Source organism: Vulpes lagopus, chromosome 17 (assembly GCF_018345385.1).
Source record: "Vulpes lagopus strain Blue_001 chromosome 17, ASM1834538v1, whole genome shotgun sequence".
NCBI lineage: Eukaryota > Metazoa > Chordata > Mammalia > Carnivora > Canidae > Vulpes > Vulpes lagopus.
Genome location: NC_054840.1, coordinates 39,438,305 through 39,456,812, shown reverse-complemented (window position 1 = coordinate 39,456,812; position 18,508 = coordinate 39,438,305). Strand labels below are relative to the sequence as shown.

Below are 18,508 nucleotides of genomic sequence, written 5' to 3'. Positions count from 1 at the left end.
GAAAGAGGAACATGTGGACACAGACTCAGAAGGAAGCTGGCCGTGGGGTGCTGGAGGCAGAGGCAGGAAGAGGAAGGATCCTCCCAGAGGCTGGTGGGGCCCGGCCCCGCTGACTCCTGGCCTCCGCCCCGTGAGGAAATAAATACATTTCTGCATTGTGAAGCCATGCAAGTCAGCTGTCATTGTCGCAGCAACCACAGGAAGCTGATACAGGTGGGAGCACCAGGTATTACTGAAAAATTTCCCAAGTGCTGCTGATGCGGCTGGTCCCAGAACCCCCGGGCCCCTGAAGAGCCACTGGTTCATGTGACGGTGGAGGCTAACCCACGGGCCCGGGGAGAGCGTGAGTGTTATTGCAGCATCTCCAGGGCACCTGGCCTGATTGTGGGACTGGGGTGGTCTGGAGAGTTCCAGAGACACAAGTGGGGCCTCGGCACCTGCACAGCACTGGGAGGGAAGGTCAGGAAATGCTTTTCCCATCGGACCCCAGAGAGGGCATCATGTACTTCAAACAAGGGAGGAGGACGAGACGTGCCCCTGGAGGAGCCATCCCAGTGGGGTTTGGTCAGGAAGGATTGCAAGCCTGCACCTGGCAATGACCGCTCAGGACAGTTAGTAGGTAAAAGCTGGTATCCCCTCCCCAGGAGGCGGCCCACGGACAGGGGGTGACTGGGCGGGGGGATGGCTTGGGCCTCCCAGCCAAGGGACTCCTCTGCCAGGGAGTAAAGACACTTGGCAACCTTTTCCACTGCAAGAGAACTTCCCCACCACACTCTTGAACCCTCCTGTCTGTCCCTGGTGACCCAGAGAGGGGCACCCAGGGCCAGCTTCTCATGTAGGCTCTTGGGACTAATCCTTTTTCAGTAAGAGCCAAAGAAAAGTTGAAATCCTACCTTTGCAATTCATTTCTCGATTTTGTTTTTTAAATAATGCTTTTGAAATATCAAAGTGGATTAGGGTTTGATTTGTCTATTTTATTTATTTATTTTTAGCCAGAAAAATTAACATTTTGTTAGGTTTCTGTTTTTAAAGTGAGAGCAATAATGAGCTCGGGCAGGATAACAGGTCTCAAGGCAGGCGGTTCAGGCTGGGCACGGGTGGTCACCCCCCACTCCCCCACCCCTGACCTGGCTGACCCTGATGCAGGGTCAGTGACCTCTGGGAGTGGAGGCTGCTGGCCAGCAGTGATTTATGTGAGCCATTTGCACATCAAAGTTTGTTTTGTCAGCAGACTGGAGGCTTTCAGCCACCTTTCCTGCCCCTGGGTGCAAACCAGCCAGGACATCAAGGGAGATGGCAGGACTGACCCTGGGGAGCCAGCAACCAGGGCTGCACGCAGGCAGAGCTCTGAGGTCGTCCGGAGGCTGATGATCTCCATCACATGTGGAGACACTCCTCCGAGGCCGGTGGACAGGGTGGGCAGCGAGGGAATGCACCTGCCGGAAGCCACCCCTCCCCGTACCTTAGCTTCATGGGCGAAAGCTGGAGCTTCACCAGGCTCCAAATAGATGCAGTGAGGGAAATAACGGGGATGTGACCACGTCCCCCCTCATCCTCTCACTTTTCATGTCCTGGTTTTCACTTTTCTTAAGGACTATCCCTTGTATGCATTCCTATTTACTAATATTTCTACCCAACACATATACACGTTTTTCACAAACAATAAATACAACTATCTCCGATCACCAACATGGTCTAGAAATTTTTATTTAATATTTGACTTCCTGGGACATCTGGGTGGCTCAGTTGTTGAGGGTCTGCCTTCAAGGGCATGATCCTGGAGACCCGGATCGAGTCCCACGTCGGGCTCCCTGCATGGAGCCTGCTTCTCCCTCTGCCTGTGTCTCTACCTCTCTCTCTGGGTCTCTCATGAATAAGTAAATAAAATATTTTTTAAAAATTTGTCTTCCAAAAAAAATTTTTTTTTGTCTTCCTATTCAAGGTCCTTCCTTAATAATTGTGATTTTTGGTGGGTAGAATTAGGATCTTCTAACTTGGCAGACTTCAGACTTCCTAAAGGCAGAGCTGAATTTCCCAAATAAATAGGAGCCATTTTCAGTGTCATCAAAAATAGCCGAGGGGCACCTGGCTGGCTCAGTTGGTGGAACATGCACCTCCTGATTGCAGAGCCGTGAGTTCGAGTCCCACATTGGGGATAGAGATTATTTAAAATAATAAATAAAAATCTTTTTTAAAAACCCACAAATGTAAATATAAGAAAAATTACGTTTGACTATATCATAATTTCACATTTTTATACAAGACACCTTAAAGATATGCGATAAAATGGGAGAGAAAACCCCACAATGTCTCAAAGAACTATGATCTGAAATTTATAGCAGAATCCTACAAATGGGCAAACCTGACACAAAAACACTAAACTAAAAAACTTATCAAACAGGAGATTAAAATGGTCGAAAGACACACAAAAAGATGCTCCACCTCACCAATAAGTGGAGAAATGAAAATTAAAATGAGACGCAGCTCTCCACCCATCAGTCCGGCGACGGTGAGGAAGCCAGCGGGCGGCAGGTGTGGCCGCAGGGGGCCAGGGCTCCCTCGGGAGCCTCGGCGGGGAACAGGGCCGCGGGCTGCCTGGGACGAGCCCCGCCTGCGCGTCGCCCTGGCCTGGCCCTTCTACGCGCTTGTGCACAGCGGTGCAGGCCAGGCCAAGGCCCTCGTGCTCCTCGGGGGGAGGAACCGGGGAACCACGATAACCCAAGACGGGGAAACGCCTCAGACGCCGGGGTGCCTGCACCCAGAACACCGCGGGGACCCACCTGCACAACGGGGCCCAATGTGCTCTCCCCGAAACGGGAGTGAAAGAGACCGTGCGTACGGCGGGATCTCGTGTGTCAAACACGAAGGGAAGAAAACACTTAAAACACATTTCGAGAAGGATGCCCCAGGGGAGGGTCAGTCGCTTTTCATCTGAGACTCTTTTCCGGCTTTCGGCTTATTTTTCTGTGTTTGTACATCCCTTTTTTAGCCGTTAAAAGAAGAAATTGATGAGGTACCTTATATTGGCTAACTGAACTTAAATTTAAAAAAAGAGAAAAAGAAAATTAATTTCAGAGTTCTCTGAAAAGCTTTTCAAGGACATATTTTAAAATAGAGAAATTCCAGAACATTTACATTGTACCAGTGAGGTAAAGACAAAAACAAAACTGGATTTTTGTTTGGACCCATGTTATGTAAATACATGGAAACAAGGCTGCAGGGTGCCCACGCTGGTGGGCACCCGGAGGACTGCAACGGGATCATTTTAACATAAGTGAAAATATTCCTGGATAAATCATTAATTAAAAAAAAAAACCTTACCGGGCAGCCCCGGTGGCTCAGCGGTTTAGCGCCGCCTTCGGCCCAGGGCGTGATCCTAGAGACCCGGGATCGAGTCCCACGTCGGGCTCCCTGCATGGAGCCTGCTTCTCCCTCTGCCTGTGTCTCTGCCTCTCTCTCTGTGTCTCTCGTGAATAAATAAATAAGATCTTTAAAAAAAAGAAAAAAAACTTACCATCCAAAAGTAAAGTGAAAGTGTATCAGAAGAAGTGCCCATCGATTTCAAGCAAAGTAAGTGACAATAAAAAATGCTGACCTGAGTCATAAAAATGAGGGACCTGAGTGGCCAGGGGTTGAACGTCTGCCTTCGGCTCAGGTCATGATCCCAGGGTCCCGGGATCGAGTCCCACATCAGGCTCCGTGTGAGGAGCCTGTTTCTCCCTCTACCTATGTCTCTGCCTCTCTCTCTGTTTCTCATGAATAAATATCTTTTAAAAATAAATACATACATAAATAAATAAATAAATAAATAAACAAACAAACAAACAAACTGGCAAATTTGTCTCATTTTCTCATTAATACACACTTTGGTTTATTCCAATACCACACCGTTGTACCACAAGAATGTTGATTTCACAAGTGATGTTTAATCCTGTAGCCACAATCCCCTCCCCCATATTTTTACATTATTCTTTCTATATTTTTAAAATATTACAGAAATTGTTAGAAGTTGAAAGGAACAGACACATTCTTTCTGCTGAATAAGGTATCATATTTAACTTAAAGATTATTAACCTTCTGGATGTTCTGGATAGAGAAATTTGAAGCTGCTGGGAGTCACATGTAACCCTGAGGTCTAAATAGGAAAATATCTTTTATAAACTGTAACAAATCTCACCTTGAAATAAAAACCTATGAAATGCACACAATTCCATCCAGAGTCAACATTGTTACAATATCCACTTTCAGAATGGACAATGACAACAGCTTTACATTCAGAAAACACAGCCTATATACCAAGATGGCGTAACTTGCCACCTGGCACCCCGTGTGCGAGAAGTCTGTTCGGCCCTTAGGCTGTCACAGAGTTGCCCTTATTAAAAATACACGTCCTCAGATGCCCAACAAGCCAGGCAGAACAATGGTTTGAAGGAAGCAAATGCCAATGGGACTTTTTCTGTGCATCTGACCGGAGGCATATCACTGACATTCCCTGGGATGTCCCCACGGCTCACAGGGTTGCCGGAACGTCTCCAGGTTTATAGGATCCTTACATATTTTTCATCCAGTTCTCTAGAGTTGTGCAGTTCCAAACCAGCTTCTAGAACATCTGCTCAAAAACTGGAAATTAAAGTGCTTCAATGCAACCTCCCAAAACATTATAAAGTGTCAGGTCAACTCAGGTCACTGCTCTACCTGGAATGACTAGCTTCATTTTTGTTTCTGGCCTACATTTCCTTTTAACACAATACAAAGGTGTAACACAGGGATGAGCCTATCTCTCTCAAAAACCCAACTGTGTTAGCTTCAGTTAGACTACCTAAGACTCGGGCCGACTGGCGAAAATCCTAGCACTTCCTCAGGGTGAGATGGTGCTGACTCTACAGCTAACCTGGCACCGAGTACCAAGAAACCCAGCGTGGCCACCGCTGAATGCCTGGTGGAGCTCCCCGAGCAGTCTTCTCTGGCTTCGGGCTCTCAATGACGGAGGATGTCATCAAAGGCCGAGAGGTGACCCGGATTCGGTTACTGGACGTCGACAAGGAGCTCCTGCACAAGCCGTCGGGGCCAACACTGCCCCACAGTAAGATCTGGGTTACGGCGGGCGGGCTATGCTATGTGTCCCATTGAACAAAGTGCTCCCCGTGAGTCTGGGGCAGTCCAACCCTCCTGAACACACTATCAAAGCAGGTCACACCTGACATTCCCTGGGAGCCACAGCAGGGGTCACCTTGGCGAGCACAAAACCGTCTTCCTTCTGTTCATCTGTGTGTTTGCGAGCACACGTGTGTGTTTGTGTGTGTGTGTGTGTGTGTGTGTGTGCGCACACGCGCACGAGCACACCCTCACCTTAGCACGCTGACCGTTTTAGCATGGCTTGCAGCCAACGGCCAGCAGAGCACTGCAGTGGCTGTGCCTTTCACAGAAGCCTTGCTTCAGGCTGGGTCACAGTGAGGAAACTGTGTGCACAGCACAGCAGCCATTCAACCGGGTCACTCGAAAATTAGCTAAATCAGTTCAGGTAGTGGTGGGTTTTGTGTTTCTCTCTTCCCCCCCCCCCCAAAAAAACAACCTCCAGAAGAATTTTTTTAAGCCACTTATTTTAAATGTTAGTGAAGAAACATGTGAACCCAAGGTCCCAGAAATGAGCAGCTGACTCCAGAGTGTCACTCCAAAGTGACAAGTTCTAAACGCATCAAGGTGTGAAACGGGGAACGGCAATCTGCCTCCGGGGAAGAACGGTTTTGTTCTAAGTTCTTTGTGGGCAGCAGCACCCTGGCCGTGACAGTCATCCTCCCGAGTCCAGCTGCCGCCTTAAACGGGACTGTCGTAGTGCAGGCGCCGGCGGTGATGGACCCGCCACCTTCCCTGCCCTCCAGGGCAGGAGAAGCCGCAGCCCGGCCCACTCATTACCTGCACGGGCCGGAGAGCGTCCTGGGCAAATACCCAGGGAGCGTCGTGTTAGCGTTTCCCCCAAAGGCTGTAAAAGAGAACAAGTGCAAGCGTTTTATCACCTACAAGCTCACGTAGACCTTACAGCAGTAGGTAGGTGGTGGCTCTCCAGGTCACGGGAGGCAGGAGGAGACAAGGGGAGCGGGCGGGCTCTCCTGGCACACCTGGGGAGAGGCACACCCCGGGAGAGACACACCTGACTTACAGCAGGCCTGGAACTCCCTGCGCAGAGCGAACAGGTTCATTAGGAAAAGACGGTCTTCTCTCGGACTGTAGTGGGAACGAGAGGGCGGAGGTGCAGGGTTCTTGCCAGAGGCTGCAAGAACAGCCTCATCTTGGCCCCTTTACTGAACTCTCAGGGAGGCCTCTTTTCATAACTTGGTACCTCTGATTCTTCCCCAGGGATAGCCAGCTTTGCATCCATTTCAGGACTGGGGCTTGGCCCACCTGGTGCAATTCCGTTTACACAGCCGCCTGGCCTCCCCTCAGGCGCTGGGCCCCCGGAGGCCTGCTCACCCCCAGCAGCTCGGAAGGAGGTGGGCAGACGCAGCCTGCAATGGCCCGTGCTCCAGCCGACCTCACGATCCCTCTGTCCTCTGCTGAATGGGTCCCTCGGGTCTCCATTCACGTCGCTGAGGTATCCAGTGCTGCCACTGGGAGGAGCCGCAGGGACTCAGGAAGGTTCTGGGTTGTGTTCTCCAGCGTGGCCAAGACATGGAGACTTCATGCACTGAGCCCTGAGGTCCCTGCAGACTAACCTCTCCCAGCTGTTCTCCGCCCTCCTTCCAGCGGTGAGCCTGGCACTGGGCTGCCTACAGAACACTGGATTCACAGAAGCCAGGCCAAGAAACTGGCACTGGCACCCTGCACACCCGAGTAGCAGACAGGGGGAGCCAGTTCTAGAGGTAAAATCGGTGAGTCGCCCATCTGTGTTCTCACGGCCACTTCACACAAAGACTGAAGTGTTTTAAATACGAGGGTTCACATCCACAGGAGGTATCGGGAGGTGCTGGGGTGACCTCATGTCCACTCCAGAGCCATTTTAGCTGCCAAAGTCCCAGGTCTCCAATAACCAGAAAATCTCAACTGAGGGAGATCACAGGCCTCTCCCTGGAAGACAACACCACTGACATCATCCCAGAAATATTTCTTCTGTCTAGTGTAATCATAATTCACTCGAACAGTTTAATAAAAGTATTAAAATATACTTCATCTTTTCTTCTAACTACATTTATATATAAATCCCTGAGAAGGTACCTGTCAACTTGTAATTCACTATTTACAGTTAATAAACATCAGGGGTGCAAGCAGACACCGGCTTGTCCTCCTCTGTATAGCAGAGTGTCTGTCATCTGGCAGGAGAGCAAACTAGGTCTCCCTCCCTTGGACAGGGGTAAGGGGGTGGGAGGCTCATTCAGTTGAGCATCCAATTCTTAGTTTTGGCTCAGGTCATGATCTCATGGGTTATGGGATCAAGCTCTGCATTGGGTCTCCTTGCTCAGCAAGGAGTCCGCTTGAAAGATTCTCTCTCAAAATAAATAAATCTTGAAACAACAACAACAAAAAGGCATGTGGGGCTGTGCCAAAATCCTCAACTCTCTGCACAGAAACTGGGGAAATCTGTCCTTCATTCACTGGGTAGGTGGAGGTCACTACATGATAACTCAACTTCCTCTCATGATCGCCTTCCTTTTCTGCCCTTTTTAGACCTCAGAGTGGTGGTGCCAAGGAGGATCAGGGCATTCAGCCAAAACTGGAGAAGAAAACAGGCAAAGGAAGGAGAGGCAAGCAAGGAAGAGAGAAGGTGAAGGGGGTGGCAAGGAATGAATGTGCCCACAGAGCAGAAGGAGGTCATTGCCCATCATCGCCCCTGCCCCCAACCAACACTAGAAGCAAGGCAGCAAAAGGTGACCCCTCAGTGAGAAAATACAGCCAGCCACTCAAAGCAATGAAAATACACAAACCAGAAAATGATTTCAACAGATGCTGGATCAGACTGTGAAGGAGACGAGGGGTGTTTCTCTTCACCTCATCTCTTCCAAGGAGACTCGGCCAATCCCAACTCTTGGAGCTGCAGCTACCCTTAGTATCAGTGATGCTAAAAGTGGTTCCAGACCTCTATGCCATTCTGAAAAAAGGGAAAGGCTCACTAAAATCTGACTTTGAGAGCTGCATTATCATCACAACTACCCATCAGGGTACCCATGATTGAAGTTTCTGGAGAGAGGAGCATGAGGCCCCAGAGAGTGCAATGAATGCTTCATGGTGCCAAGAGGGAGGGACCAGAGAGAGGCCGGCGCCACCCGTGCCCACATCATGAGAGAGGTGCTCATCACGACACAGCCAGGGAGCACGATTTGACATGTGAATCCAGGGTTATGAGAAAAAGCTTCCAAATCAGTCTCTACTATTTTAGATCTATGGCTTCCAAGCAGGATAATTTTTAAATAAAGTGCCGTCAGTAGTGCATATGTGACAGATACTATGCAACCCACATGGCCAGAGATTCATTAGAATTTCTCAGTGCTTTGGAGATAAAAAGTCTGGACAAAAACTCCTACTGAACTCAGGGCCCAGGGCAAATCACATCCATGCTCTGCCCAAGTCCCCATATCTTGGAAATTCTACAAAGCCAGCATGAGGATAAACTGAACATCACAGGCAGTCATCAAAGGAAAAAATACAAGTAATTCCACACCAGGAGCTCTTTGGAATTGAGTCTGGAGGAGGGAGCAGCCCTCCTCCGGACTCACTCCAGTAGAATTTGCCTAAAACAAGTTTGCTTAATATTCAGTTCTAATCTGTTTGTTTAGTCCTCTCCCCCTTTCCAGGGATTTGTATCACTCTGATGGCTTATTCTTTTTTACATTTTAAGGATATCTGAATTCAATTTACCTAAGAGCACAGAGGACTTAATTTTGTAGTTCTAGTAAAATTCTATTACATTTGCCCCCATTTTATTAAATAATGGATTTTTCTCATATCTATTTTTTAATATGTTGAAGGCTTTGCATCCAGTTTATCTAAAGTCCCTTGCTTAAAATATTTAGTTCTAGCAATAAATACATGCTTCTCTATGCATGGTTTCGTGCTTTGACAACAGGTTTTTCTTCATTATTATTACCGTACAAGTAAGAGAGCTTTCAAATAAGATACAAAGGAAATCTGATTCCCCTGACTTACTTCATCATTTTGTTAGAAAAGTAAATGCCTCCATCAAGTAGAAACAATTATTCGAATAGGTTAATCAAATCAATAAGAACATACAATGCTCACACACACCTATGGTGAGAAGGAAAGACAAATGGCAAGAAAGGGGAGACTTCCACAAATTCTGTATGAAATCATAGAGATATCACAAATAATTATTGCTATAAACAGTATGTTAAAGGGTCTTCAGGCAAACATGTTAAAACTGTCTTAAATACAAACAGCCCCATCACCAGTAAAATGCTGCAAATTGGATCATGATTAAAAATACAAAATTATTCAGACCCTTCGATAAATTGGTCTTAAAATTTTCTCAAGTGAGGTTCTAGAGATAGGCTTTTGGGGCAAATTTGCCCACTAGGTGTACAGATTGCCGGGGGAACCGGTTTTAGGCTCGTGGACCTGCGCCCTCCCCCATTCACTGCGCAGCCGAACCGACGGCGCGCGCCTGGGCCCTGTGCGAGCCTGGCCCGGGGCCGCGGGGCCGCGGGGCCGCGGGGACAGGGGGCCGCGGGGCCGCGGGCCAGCAGGGAGGCCAGCCGCACCCTCCCCCGCGCAGCCCCCGACCCCGCAGCCCGCGGCTCACGTCCTCTTCCTCCAGGACGGCGCCCGCTTCTCCTTCTGCGCCGCCGCCGCCCGCTGCCTCTCCGCCTCCTCCGCCCGCCTCTTCTCCTCCTTGGCCTCCTTGTACCGCCACTTGGGCAGCTGCAGGTGCGCGCTGTCCTTGGTGCTGCCCCGCGCGGCCGCCCGCTCGGGCTGGAAGGTGGGCGCGGGCGCCTTGCTGATGCGCACGCGGGGGATGACCACGCCGGGCCGCACGCTGCTCCTCCTCAGCAGCTGCAGGGGCAGGAGGCTGGCCCTCCGCGGGGCGCCCGGCTGCTGCGGGGACGCGAGGCCGGCTCTCGGGGCCCCCTCTCTGGAGACGCCCACGGCCCGCGAGGTCCGGAACGGCGGCTCGGAGCCCTCTATCTTGTCACCCTCCTGGGCGCGCGTGTCCCGGCCCCCCCGCGCCTCCAGGATTTCCTGCACCGCCAGCCGCCTCTTCCCCACGCAGGGGGCGTCCTCGGGGCACACGGTCTGGCAGACGATGGCCACGGCGGGGCTGTAGAGGCTCGTGGTCATCCGGACCATGTGGTCCAGGACGCCCCCATCCTCCGGGCCCTGGCGTGAGCGCGAGGCCAGCGTGGAGCGCACAAGCTCGGCAAGCCTCTGCAGGCAGCTTTTGGAGCCCGACGGCTTCAGAACCGCCTCCGCGGGCGGCGGCAGCTCTGGCTTGTACCTTTCCCCGAACTGCTCCGGGCAGGGTCGCTCCAGCAGCCTCTGGATGAGGCGGACCGCCTCCAACCGGCCGGTGTAAGCCGCCCACTCCTGGGGCGCCATCCCGCGCCGCGGGTCCCGGGCATGGACGTCTGCCCCTGAAAAATACCAAACAAACGGCAATGGGAGAGAATGCGCCAAGAACAACCCGGCCAACGGCAGGAAAGGAAAGACTGAAATGGATCAAAGGCAGAACCTGGGAAACCTAGTAACTGGCCACCTGGAGCTGTGGCACCTGGATGACCCTGCCTCTGCCCCTGAACTGCAGCCCACCTTGAAGTGCTCCAGCTAGTGGCTTACTTTTCCTAAACAAAACTGCCTGAACCCAGCCCCTAAATCGCACGATTTTAAAAGAAATAAGACTTCGTGGCTTTCCAGCAATGGAGAGGTGACTAGACAGCCAAGGTGCTTCCTGAACACTTCAATGATGTTACTAGAATGTTCCAGAATACTAAAAGGAATAATCGCTTGCAAAGTGCTTGGCATCCCATTTCTTTATCACCTCACATTTTCCAGGAAATGTGCAGTCCCTCACTTCTTATACTGTGTGGTTGGTAGGTCCTAGATCTACCCTCTTCACCAAACTGTGGGCTTGTCCACCACAGAGTTCACCTCTTACTCGTTTTGGTTTCCTTGACACATCTTGTCCTGGCTAGTGGAGGTGTGCAATGAATAAAGATATGTTACAGACGGTGGTAGTCACAGTGGCCAAGGGACCTACCTGAGGCCTCCAAGCTGGTAAAAGTGAAGGTCTCAGCCCCATGCACTTCCTGCCACCCCACAGGGAGGGCTGCTTCCTCTATGACAGTTTTCTGCGTCAACGTGGCCAGACTATAGTACCCAGGGATTTAAATTCAAATCTAGGTGGACTGTGAAGGTATTTTGTAGGTGCAGTTAGCATTCACAGTCAGTTGACTGAGTAAAGGAGATTGCCCTCAACAATTTGGGTGGGCCTCATCCAATCAGTTGAAGGCCTTAAGAACAATAGCTACAGTTCTCTGGAGAAAAAAAAAACTCGGCCTCAAGACTGCACCATTAACTCCTGTCCAAGTTTCCAGGATGGCCTGTGCCCACTAATTTTGGGCTCTCCAACCCACAAAATCACGTGAGCCAATTCTTTAAAATAAATCTCTTCATGTGTACCTCTTATTGGTTCTGTGTCCCTAGAGAACCCTGACTCCTACATCCTCAGTCACTTCCTTAATAAATCTCACCCATACCACCCACTGCCCCCTCCTAATACTGCAAATTTAAACTTCAACTCAACTTGATGAAATGTTCATAAATTTCAGCATGGTCGTATAAGAGAAATTAATAAGGAATTGCTGTTCAATTAATCTTGGTCCAATCCCAGCCCCGTACACAGTTAAAAATCATTCAGGATTTCAGGTCACATTAGTCATACTTTCTCTGGCAAAGCAATGTGGAGAACTAGGGCAATTATCTAGTCTGTGAGCTCCCCAGGGACCAGGACTGGCAGAGGCTTCTGCATTTATATCCCACACAGACCCAGGTGGCTGACGTGCGGCGGTGGCTCAGTGCAGAACAGAGGCAAGGAGGGCTCAGTGGCCTCCCTGCCCCAGCACCCCTCCAGCGACCCCCCACCCCAGCCTGGGCAGACCCAGCTCACCTGAGATTGCCTCATCATGCTCTTCATTCAGGGGCATATTAAAAAATAGGCATATTAGAAGAGTGGTAATTATTTGGAACTGGAGATCGGGATGGAACTCATTAGCCCGAGTACAATTTATAAACTGACAAAAATGAAAAGGGGGCAGTAAAAATGTCGCCACAAAAAATAGATGACACATTAAACCTTAATTAATTGCATGTCACTTAAAAAGGTACAAACTGCAAAATTAAAATCTTAATGAACATGGCTTGAGAAAGACATTTTTCAAAAGCTAATGGAAAACTAAAGGAACAGCTGTCCAAAGTGTAGCACACACACTTCTTCCTGTTGCTTTCGTGCCTTTTCAAAATGATCTTGGAACCCACACACGTTTGGCAGAATGGCAGCGCAGCCTAAGGGTAGGAGTTGTGCCATCATTTGGGGATTCACTTCCTTTTTTTTTTTTTTTAAGCTTTATTTATTCATGAGAGACAGAGAGAGAGGCAGAGACACAGGCAGAGGGAGAAGCAGGCTCCATGCAGGGAGCCCGACATGGGACTCGATCCCGGGTCTCCAGGATCACATCCTGGACTGAAGGCAGGCACTAAACCGCTGAGCCACCCAGGGATCCCATGAGGATTCACTTCCTTCAGCAATGGGTATGGGTAATATTCATGGCCCGGGTGGAGTGACTAAATCATGGAAGGCTGGCACCGGTGACCAACACTCGATACACAAGCCTTTTAGAAAACAGAATTCTGATGGGCCGGCATCTGCATCTTCTCCTCATGAACTTCTGGCATCCTGTTCTCACCCCTACCCAGTGCTGTTTCACCCAGAGCTCCAGCCACGCAGCCCGAAGTTGGGCTCCTGCCCATGCATCCACTTGCCGCCACGCCATTGAGTGCTGTGAGCTGTCTACACAAAGTCCTCTAGTTTATTCCAGGCAGCAACATACTCAGTTCTAGGCAATGCATCATGCCTGGTGTAAACCTGGGCTTTGCCACTTAGGTACTATTGATGTTTAGGGCAGATCATTATTTGGTGTGGGGGCTGTCCTGTGCATTGTTACGACTTGTAACAGCACCCCCATCTCTGCCCAGTAAGTGCCAGCAGCATTCCACAGTTGTGACAGCCAAATACATCCCCAGACATTACCGGCTGTTCCTAGGGGGCAGCCCCCACAGTCTACCCAGTAACTGCAATCCTGTTCCCCCTTTTTCTTAGCCTCCCTTACAGCTGGACAGTGAGCCCCAAAAAGAAGGCTTTTGTGCCCTGATAAAAGTGACCACTATGGTTGGAGGTGCCGCTGCCTATCTGAAGCCCACAGTTCTGGTGACCAAGTCGTGGTGGGGAGGACGGGTGATGGGGGTGCTGGGTCAACGCATAAAGGAACCTAGTTCTGTGATGTCCTCACGGAGCCCAAGGCCAGCACTGCACAGTGACAGCCCACCTCAAGACTTTCAGTGAGGTGAGAAAAACATGCTTGTTTTCTTTCAGCTACGGGCAAGGCAGGATGTCTGACTGGAAGCAGAAAGCACTCTAAGCAGGTGCTAAAGGAAGACAAGTTACCTTCCATCATTCATCCTAGAAGCTTCCCCTAGAGTCGCGGCCAGGTGTACAGGACCGGCGCAGGCAGCCAGAGCCCGGGCCGTGTTGCTTCCTGGCCGGCTTCTCTGCCAGCCCCCCACATTATCTACCCTTCTAAGCCCCGCTCCGGTCCCCCTCCCACCAGGAGGCCTTTCTGGTCACATGGGACCCCTGCATGTCCCCTCCTGTGCCATCCTGGCCTGTATCTGGGGTACTCAGGGTATAAGCGATACGGTAAATTAGAATGCGGGGTCTCAGGAGAGGCCTAATTTGGGGGCGGGGAGGATGGACACCTGCTTCCAGCCTGGTCCACCCCGGAAGCCGTTTCCAAAGAGATCTTGTACTTGGTCTTTCAGAGGGTCTCAGCAGGGCCGACTCCCGGTTACCCAAGGGCTCCCTTCCCCATCCTTCACGCAGCTTCCTGGCTCACCTTCCAGAAAACCTAGTTTCCCTCAAGTCCTTCTCTCAAGGTTTGCTTTTGTGCCAAGCTAAATACCCAAGTGAAGACACTGCCCTTGGTGACACGGAATGCCTGACTTTTAGCCCTTTCTCTGCATAATAATTTGAAACTATTCCAACTTGGCAAATTCTCAGGTCACAGGAAAACCATATTTTCCTTATAAACAGAAAGAAACCTCTGCAGTGATACCGTTATCACTTGGCTTCGGGAGCACACCTTCGGGGCTTGCCTGGGACAAGAATGACCACAGGACCAACCAACAACAGCAGTGCCTCTCCCCCATTAAACCAGCCTCCCGCCCCTTCCGAGGTGTCTGCTTTGTTGCCCGAAATCACAGGAAGAGACGAGCCTCTTGTTTGCCTACGTCTGCTTCCCAAATGCCGCAGCAATCAGACCACGCTTCAGGTATAAAAGCCAGCTCTCTTAAGCAAGTCTGGAGCCTGCCAGCCTCCACTGAGCTCTGCTTCTCTTCAGAGAAAATCAAATACTCGTTATGGCTTCTCGGAGCCACTTATTTAAATAGACCTGTCACTTCAAGGCATTAATATTCCGTTGAATTAACAAGAATCCACAGCCCCACTTGCGATTCTTATCAGCAGAACTGACATTATTCCTGGAGAAGCCAAAAACCAAAGAGCCAACAAATCAGCTTTTCAGACCCTGGTTACATTTTTATTAAAATCCAAAGTATTGATAATTCTCACATTATTTCGTTCTGCCTGACAAGGTAAGAGATAAGAGCTGGTATGTGTCTGTATGTTACGAACCACTGGAAAATCTAAACAGTTTAGGGGGGCATCCAATTCCGTGATCCATCATTTCTAAAAGGAAATGGTTCGTACTGAATGGAATGAAATGGCAACTCAGAAATTCAACTCAGGTGCAGAAATACACTCAGGTACAGGAGAATACTTGCACTTGAAAAAATGAGGATGAGATACCCATTTCTGCCTTAGCCATTCAGACGTTACAGCGCTTTGTGCCTTTTGCTTTTGAATTAATCACAAGATGACCATTCTGTGATTAGCTCTCAAGGGACCTTCCACAGCTGCACACAAATGCCCTGGACCTCCGAGGTGTCCCAAGGCTTTAATTTTACTAAATATTAACACGTTAAATGGAAACAAGAAGATTTTAAAATTCTCGTGCAAATTTTTTAAATATCCCCACAAGTCTCCTTATTGTTATCCACCCAATCCAGGAGAGACTTCGATCACACCTTTTCTTTCCTTTTAAAATGTAACGTGCATTTTTTTTTTTTTTAAGTTAAACATAACATGCAGGGCACCTGGGTGGCTCAGTGGTTGAGCATCTGCCTTCAGCTCAGGTCATGACCCCAGGGTCCTGGGATCAAGTCCTACATCAGGCTCCCTGAGAGGAGCCTGCTTCTCCCTCTGCCTGTGTCTCTGCCTCTCTCTGTGTGTCTCTCATGAATAAATAAATAAAATCTTAAAAGAGAAAAAAATAAAATAAAGAAATAAAGAAAAAAGTAACATGCACCTCTACTTATGTAAAAGGAAAATGTATTTTCCTGGGAAAAAGAAGTATGAGCTACCTTAGTAATAGAAAATTTAAATCTTCTAGAAATTAAACAACCAAAATCTTAGAGGGCCACTCATAAACTCCCTGAAAAAGGTGTCAGATTTTTACATTAAGAAGGAATATAGAAAAAGCTGGAAGGAGGAATTGCATATTAGAGGGAAAAGCTTCTCTTTTCATTTTTTCTATCTTTTCCCATTTAATCACATCAGTGGTTCTTTTTTTTTTTTTTTTTTACATCAGTGGTTCTTAACAGGAGAGGACTTCACCTCCCCAGCCCCAACCTGGGGACATTCGGCAATGTCCAGAGACATTTTTCATTGTCATGACTTGGGGTGCTGGAGTCACCTAGTGGGCAGAGGCCAGGGATGCTGCTAAACACCCTACAGTTCCCAGGACAACACCCCCCACCACCACCACAAAGAATTACCTGACACCAGATGTCAACAGTGCCAGGGCTCAGAAACCCGCACATACAGGCCTATCACCCTCAGCAGGCAAGTTTGTTTCACTGCAAGGGTACTTGTCAAGGCGAAAGCCATACCACTGCTTCTCATTCATGTAACAAATAATTACTGAGCACACAAATTCACCAGTAACAATAATGACAACCAGCACTGACTCCGTGCCAGACGTGCACCCAAGCACTAGTCCACTGGGGAGCTCATTCAGTCCCCATCCAGCCTTCCCACAGTGTCATCCACTCGCTGCACAGAAGAGGAAACTGAGGCTCAGAGCATCAGGCGACTGGCCCCCATATGGAGGGGATAAGTGAAAGGGGCTGGAGTCTGAAACCAGGGGTCCTGGCTTCCAAGTTAACTCCGCTGACCACAGGTCTGCACTCGTATGGACTGTTCTAGACTTGGATGCGGCTGGGCTCGGGGGGAGGGAAAGAAAGGATGGTACCTCAAACCTAACACCAAATTCATTATCCGTAATGGAGGGGGAAGAGAACAATGTGGCACCGCACTGGATGCCCGGCCCATCTCTCAAGAGACCCCAGAGATGTTTCTGCCATCTCCTAAACACTTAGCAAATGTCAGAAACCTCCACCAGCCCCGGGAAAGAAGCAGAATGACAGCAAAACCCCTGCATTACCCAGAGTGATCGGAAAGGCAATCGACCCCAAAACAAAAGGTTTGTAATTCAAGTGAAGTCATCAGGAAAAATGCAGTGACAAAGTGGCTGACATCATAAATTCTTGGTTAAAATGTAAATTACTCGGAAAAGAAAAAAAGTGAGGACGGCAAACCCTAAGAGAGACTCTTACTCACAGAGAACCCGCTGAGGGTGGCCGGAGGGAGTTGGGTGGGGGTGGGCTGGAGGGGGGTGGGTATTAAGGAGAGCACGCGATGCGATGAGTGCTGGGTGTCCTACTTAAGTGATGAATCACTAAATTCTACTCCTGAGGCTAATAGTACACTACATGTTAACTAACTAGAATTTAAGACTTGAAACATTAAAATCAATCAATCATAGTTGGAGGGGAGTAATTTACTAGAAACCTACACTCAATTAGAACTAGCTCCAGAAGTAGTAAAAGCAGATAAAGCTTCCCCCAAACAAAAGAGCATCAAAAACACCGTTTAATTAGGAGGAACCACCTCTTGTTGCTAAACAACAGGCAAGGCCTCAACTGAAATTGTTATCTTGCCTTTCAAAAAAATGAAACTGTCACAGCGTCAAAAGCACAATCCATGCCATTAAATCTAATTATGCTCTTTTTTTATTTTCATGAAAGTTTTCATCTTTGAGGCCTGTCATCACTTACTGAAGTTATTTTTTTTCCAGCATCCCCTACAACACACAGATTAAAGTGGGAGAGGAAAAAAAAATCCAAACAAGCTGTGAATCCTATAACCCCCGTGTAATCCCAAGGGAAATGACAGGCTGAGGACACTGTATCCAGGCCAGGATGGGGACCTGAGGTCATGAGCGAAGAGGTGAGGCGCAGAGACCACAAGACACTGGGGACACAGGACAAGCACATGTGGGAGCCCGGATGCGACCCTGGGAGGGAAAGGGAACAGCACCAGAAGCACAGGTGAAATCTGAGTAGAGCCTGGAGTTCAGTTAACAGTAATTAACATACCAGTGTCGGCCCCTCGGTAAGACGTTAACACGCATGGGGTTGAGCAAGGGCCATGTGGGGCTCTGTATTATTTTTGTCACTTTCCATACATCTAAATTATTGCAAAATAAAGGTTTACTCTAAAAAAAAAAAAAAAAAAAAAAGGACAGCAGCAAATTGTGTAAACAGAACTACCAGCCTAGGCTGATGCCCAGCAGAACGCTGCCGCGCCCTCGGAGATCGTCATGGGAGGGCAAAGGCCACCTGTGCGGGAGCTCGTGGGGCCAGGCGGGATTGGCTGAACCCGGTGCCGAGAACAATGACAACATGAAGCGAAGTAATGAAATGACATCATGTTGTCGCAGCACCTCACACTGATCAGATCACTCGATGCTAACTCTGCACCTGACCCTTTGTGGCGCATGATACCCATCTTCTTGTGTGTTTCTCCAACTAACCCAGCGCGGCAGGGTTAAAGATGAGCAGGGACTGCACTCTGGAGGACAGCAGCTGGAGAGCGGCTGCAGGGACTCCAGCTCGGGGGTGCCTGACCCCTGCATCGCCCTGGAGAGCTCGCAAGGCAGGGTCACGGTTCATCCTGGGGGGTGGGAAGGAATGACTCCCATTGCACAGATGGAAACAGGAGGCTCAGAGAAGGAAGTGCCCCCTCCAACATGACCAGGTCAGAAAGGGCAAGGAGGGGGTGCCTGTTGATCCAAAGCTACAGCCTGAGAACTTTCCATTCTGCTACATGGCA

At 49.4% G+C, this 18,508-nt stretch overlaps 1 protein-coding gene across 1 annotated transcript in view; it reads right to left on the bottom strand.

Annotated features, from left to right (window-relative positions):
* Positions 1–3,843: 3,843 nt before the first annotated feature.
* Positions 3,844–18,508, bottom strand: part of ANKRD33B (ankyrin repeat domain 33B) — an 81,637-nt gene continuing 66,972 nt past the window's right edge. Inside the window, exon 4 of the mRNA XM_041731775.1 lies at positions 3,844–10,577. Within this exon, the coding sequence (XP_041587709.1) occupies positions 9,745–10,577 (833 nt within the window). The 3' untranslated portion in view covers positions 3,844–9,744. The remainder of the gene's footprint in view (positions 10,578–18,508) is intronic.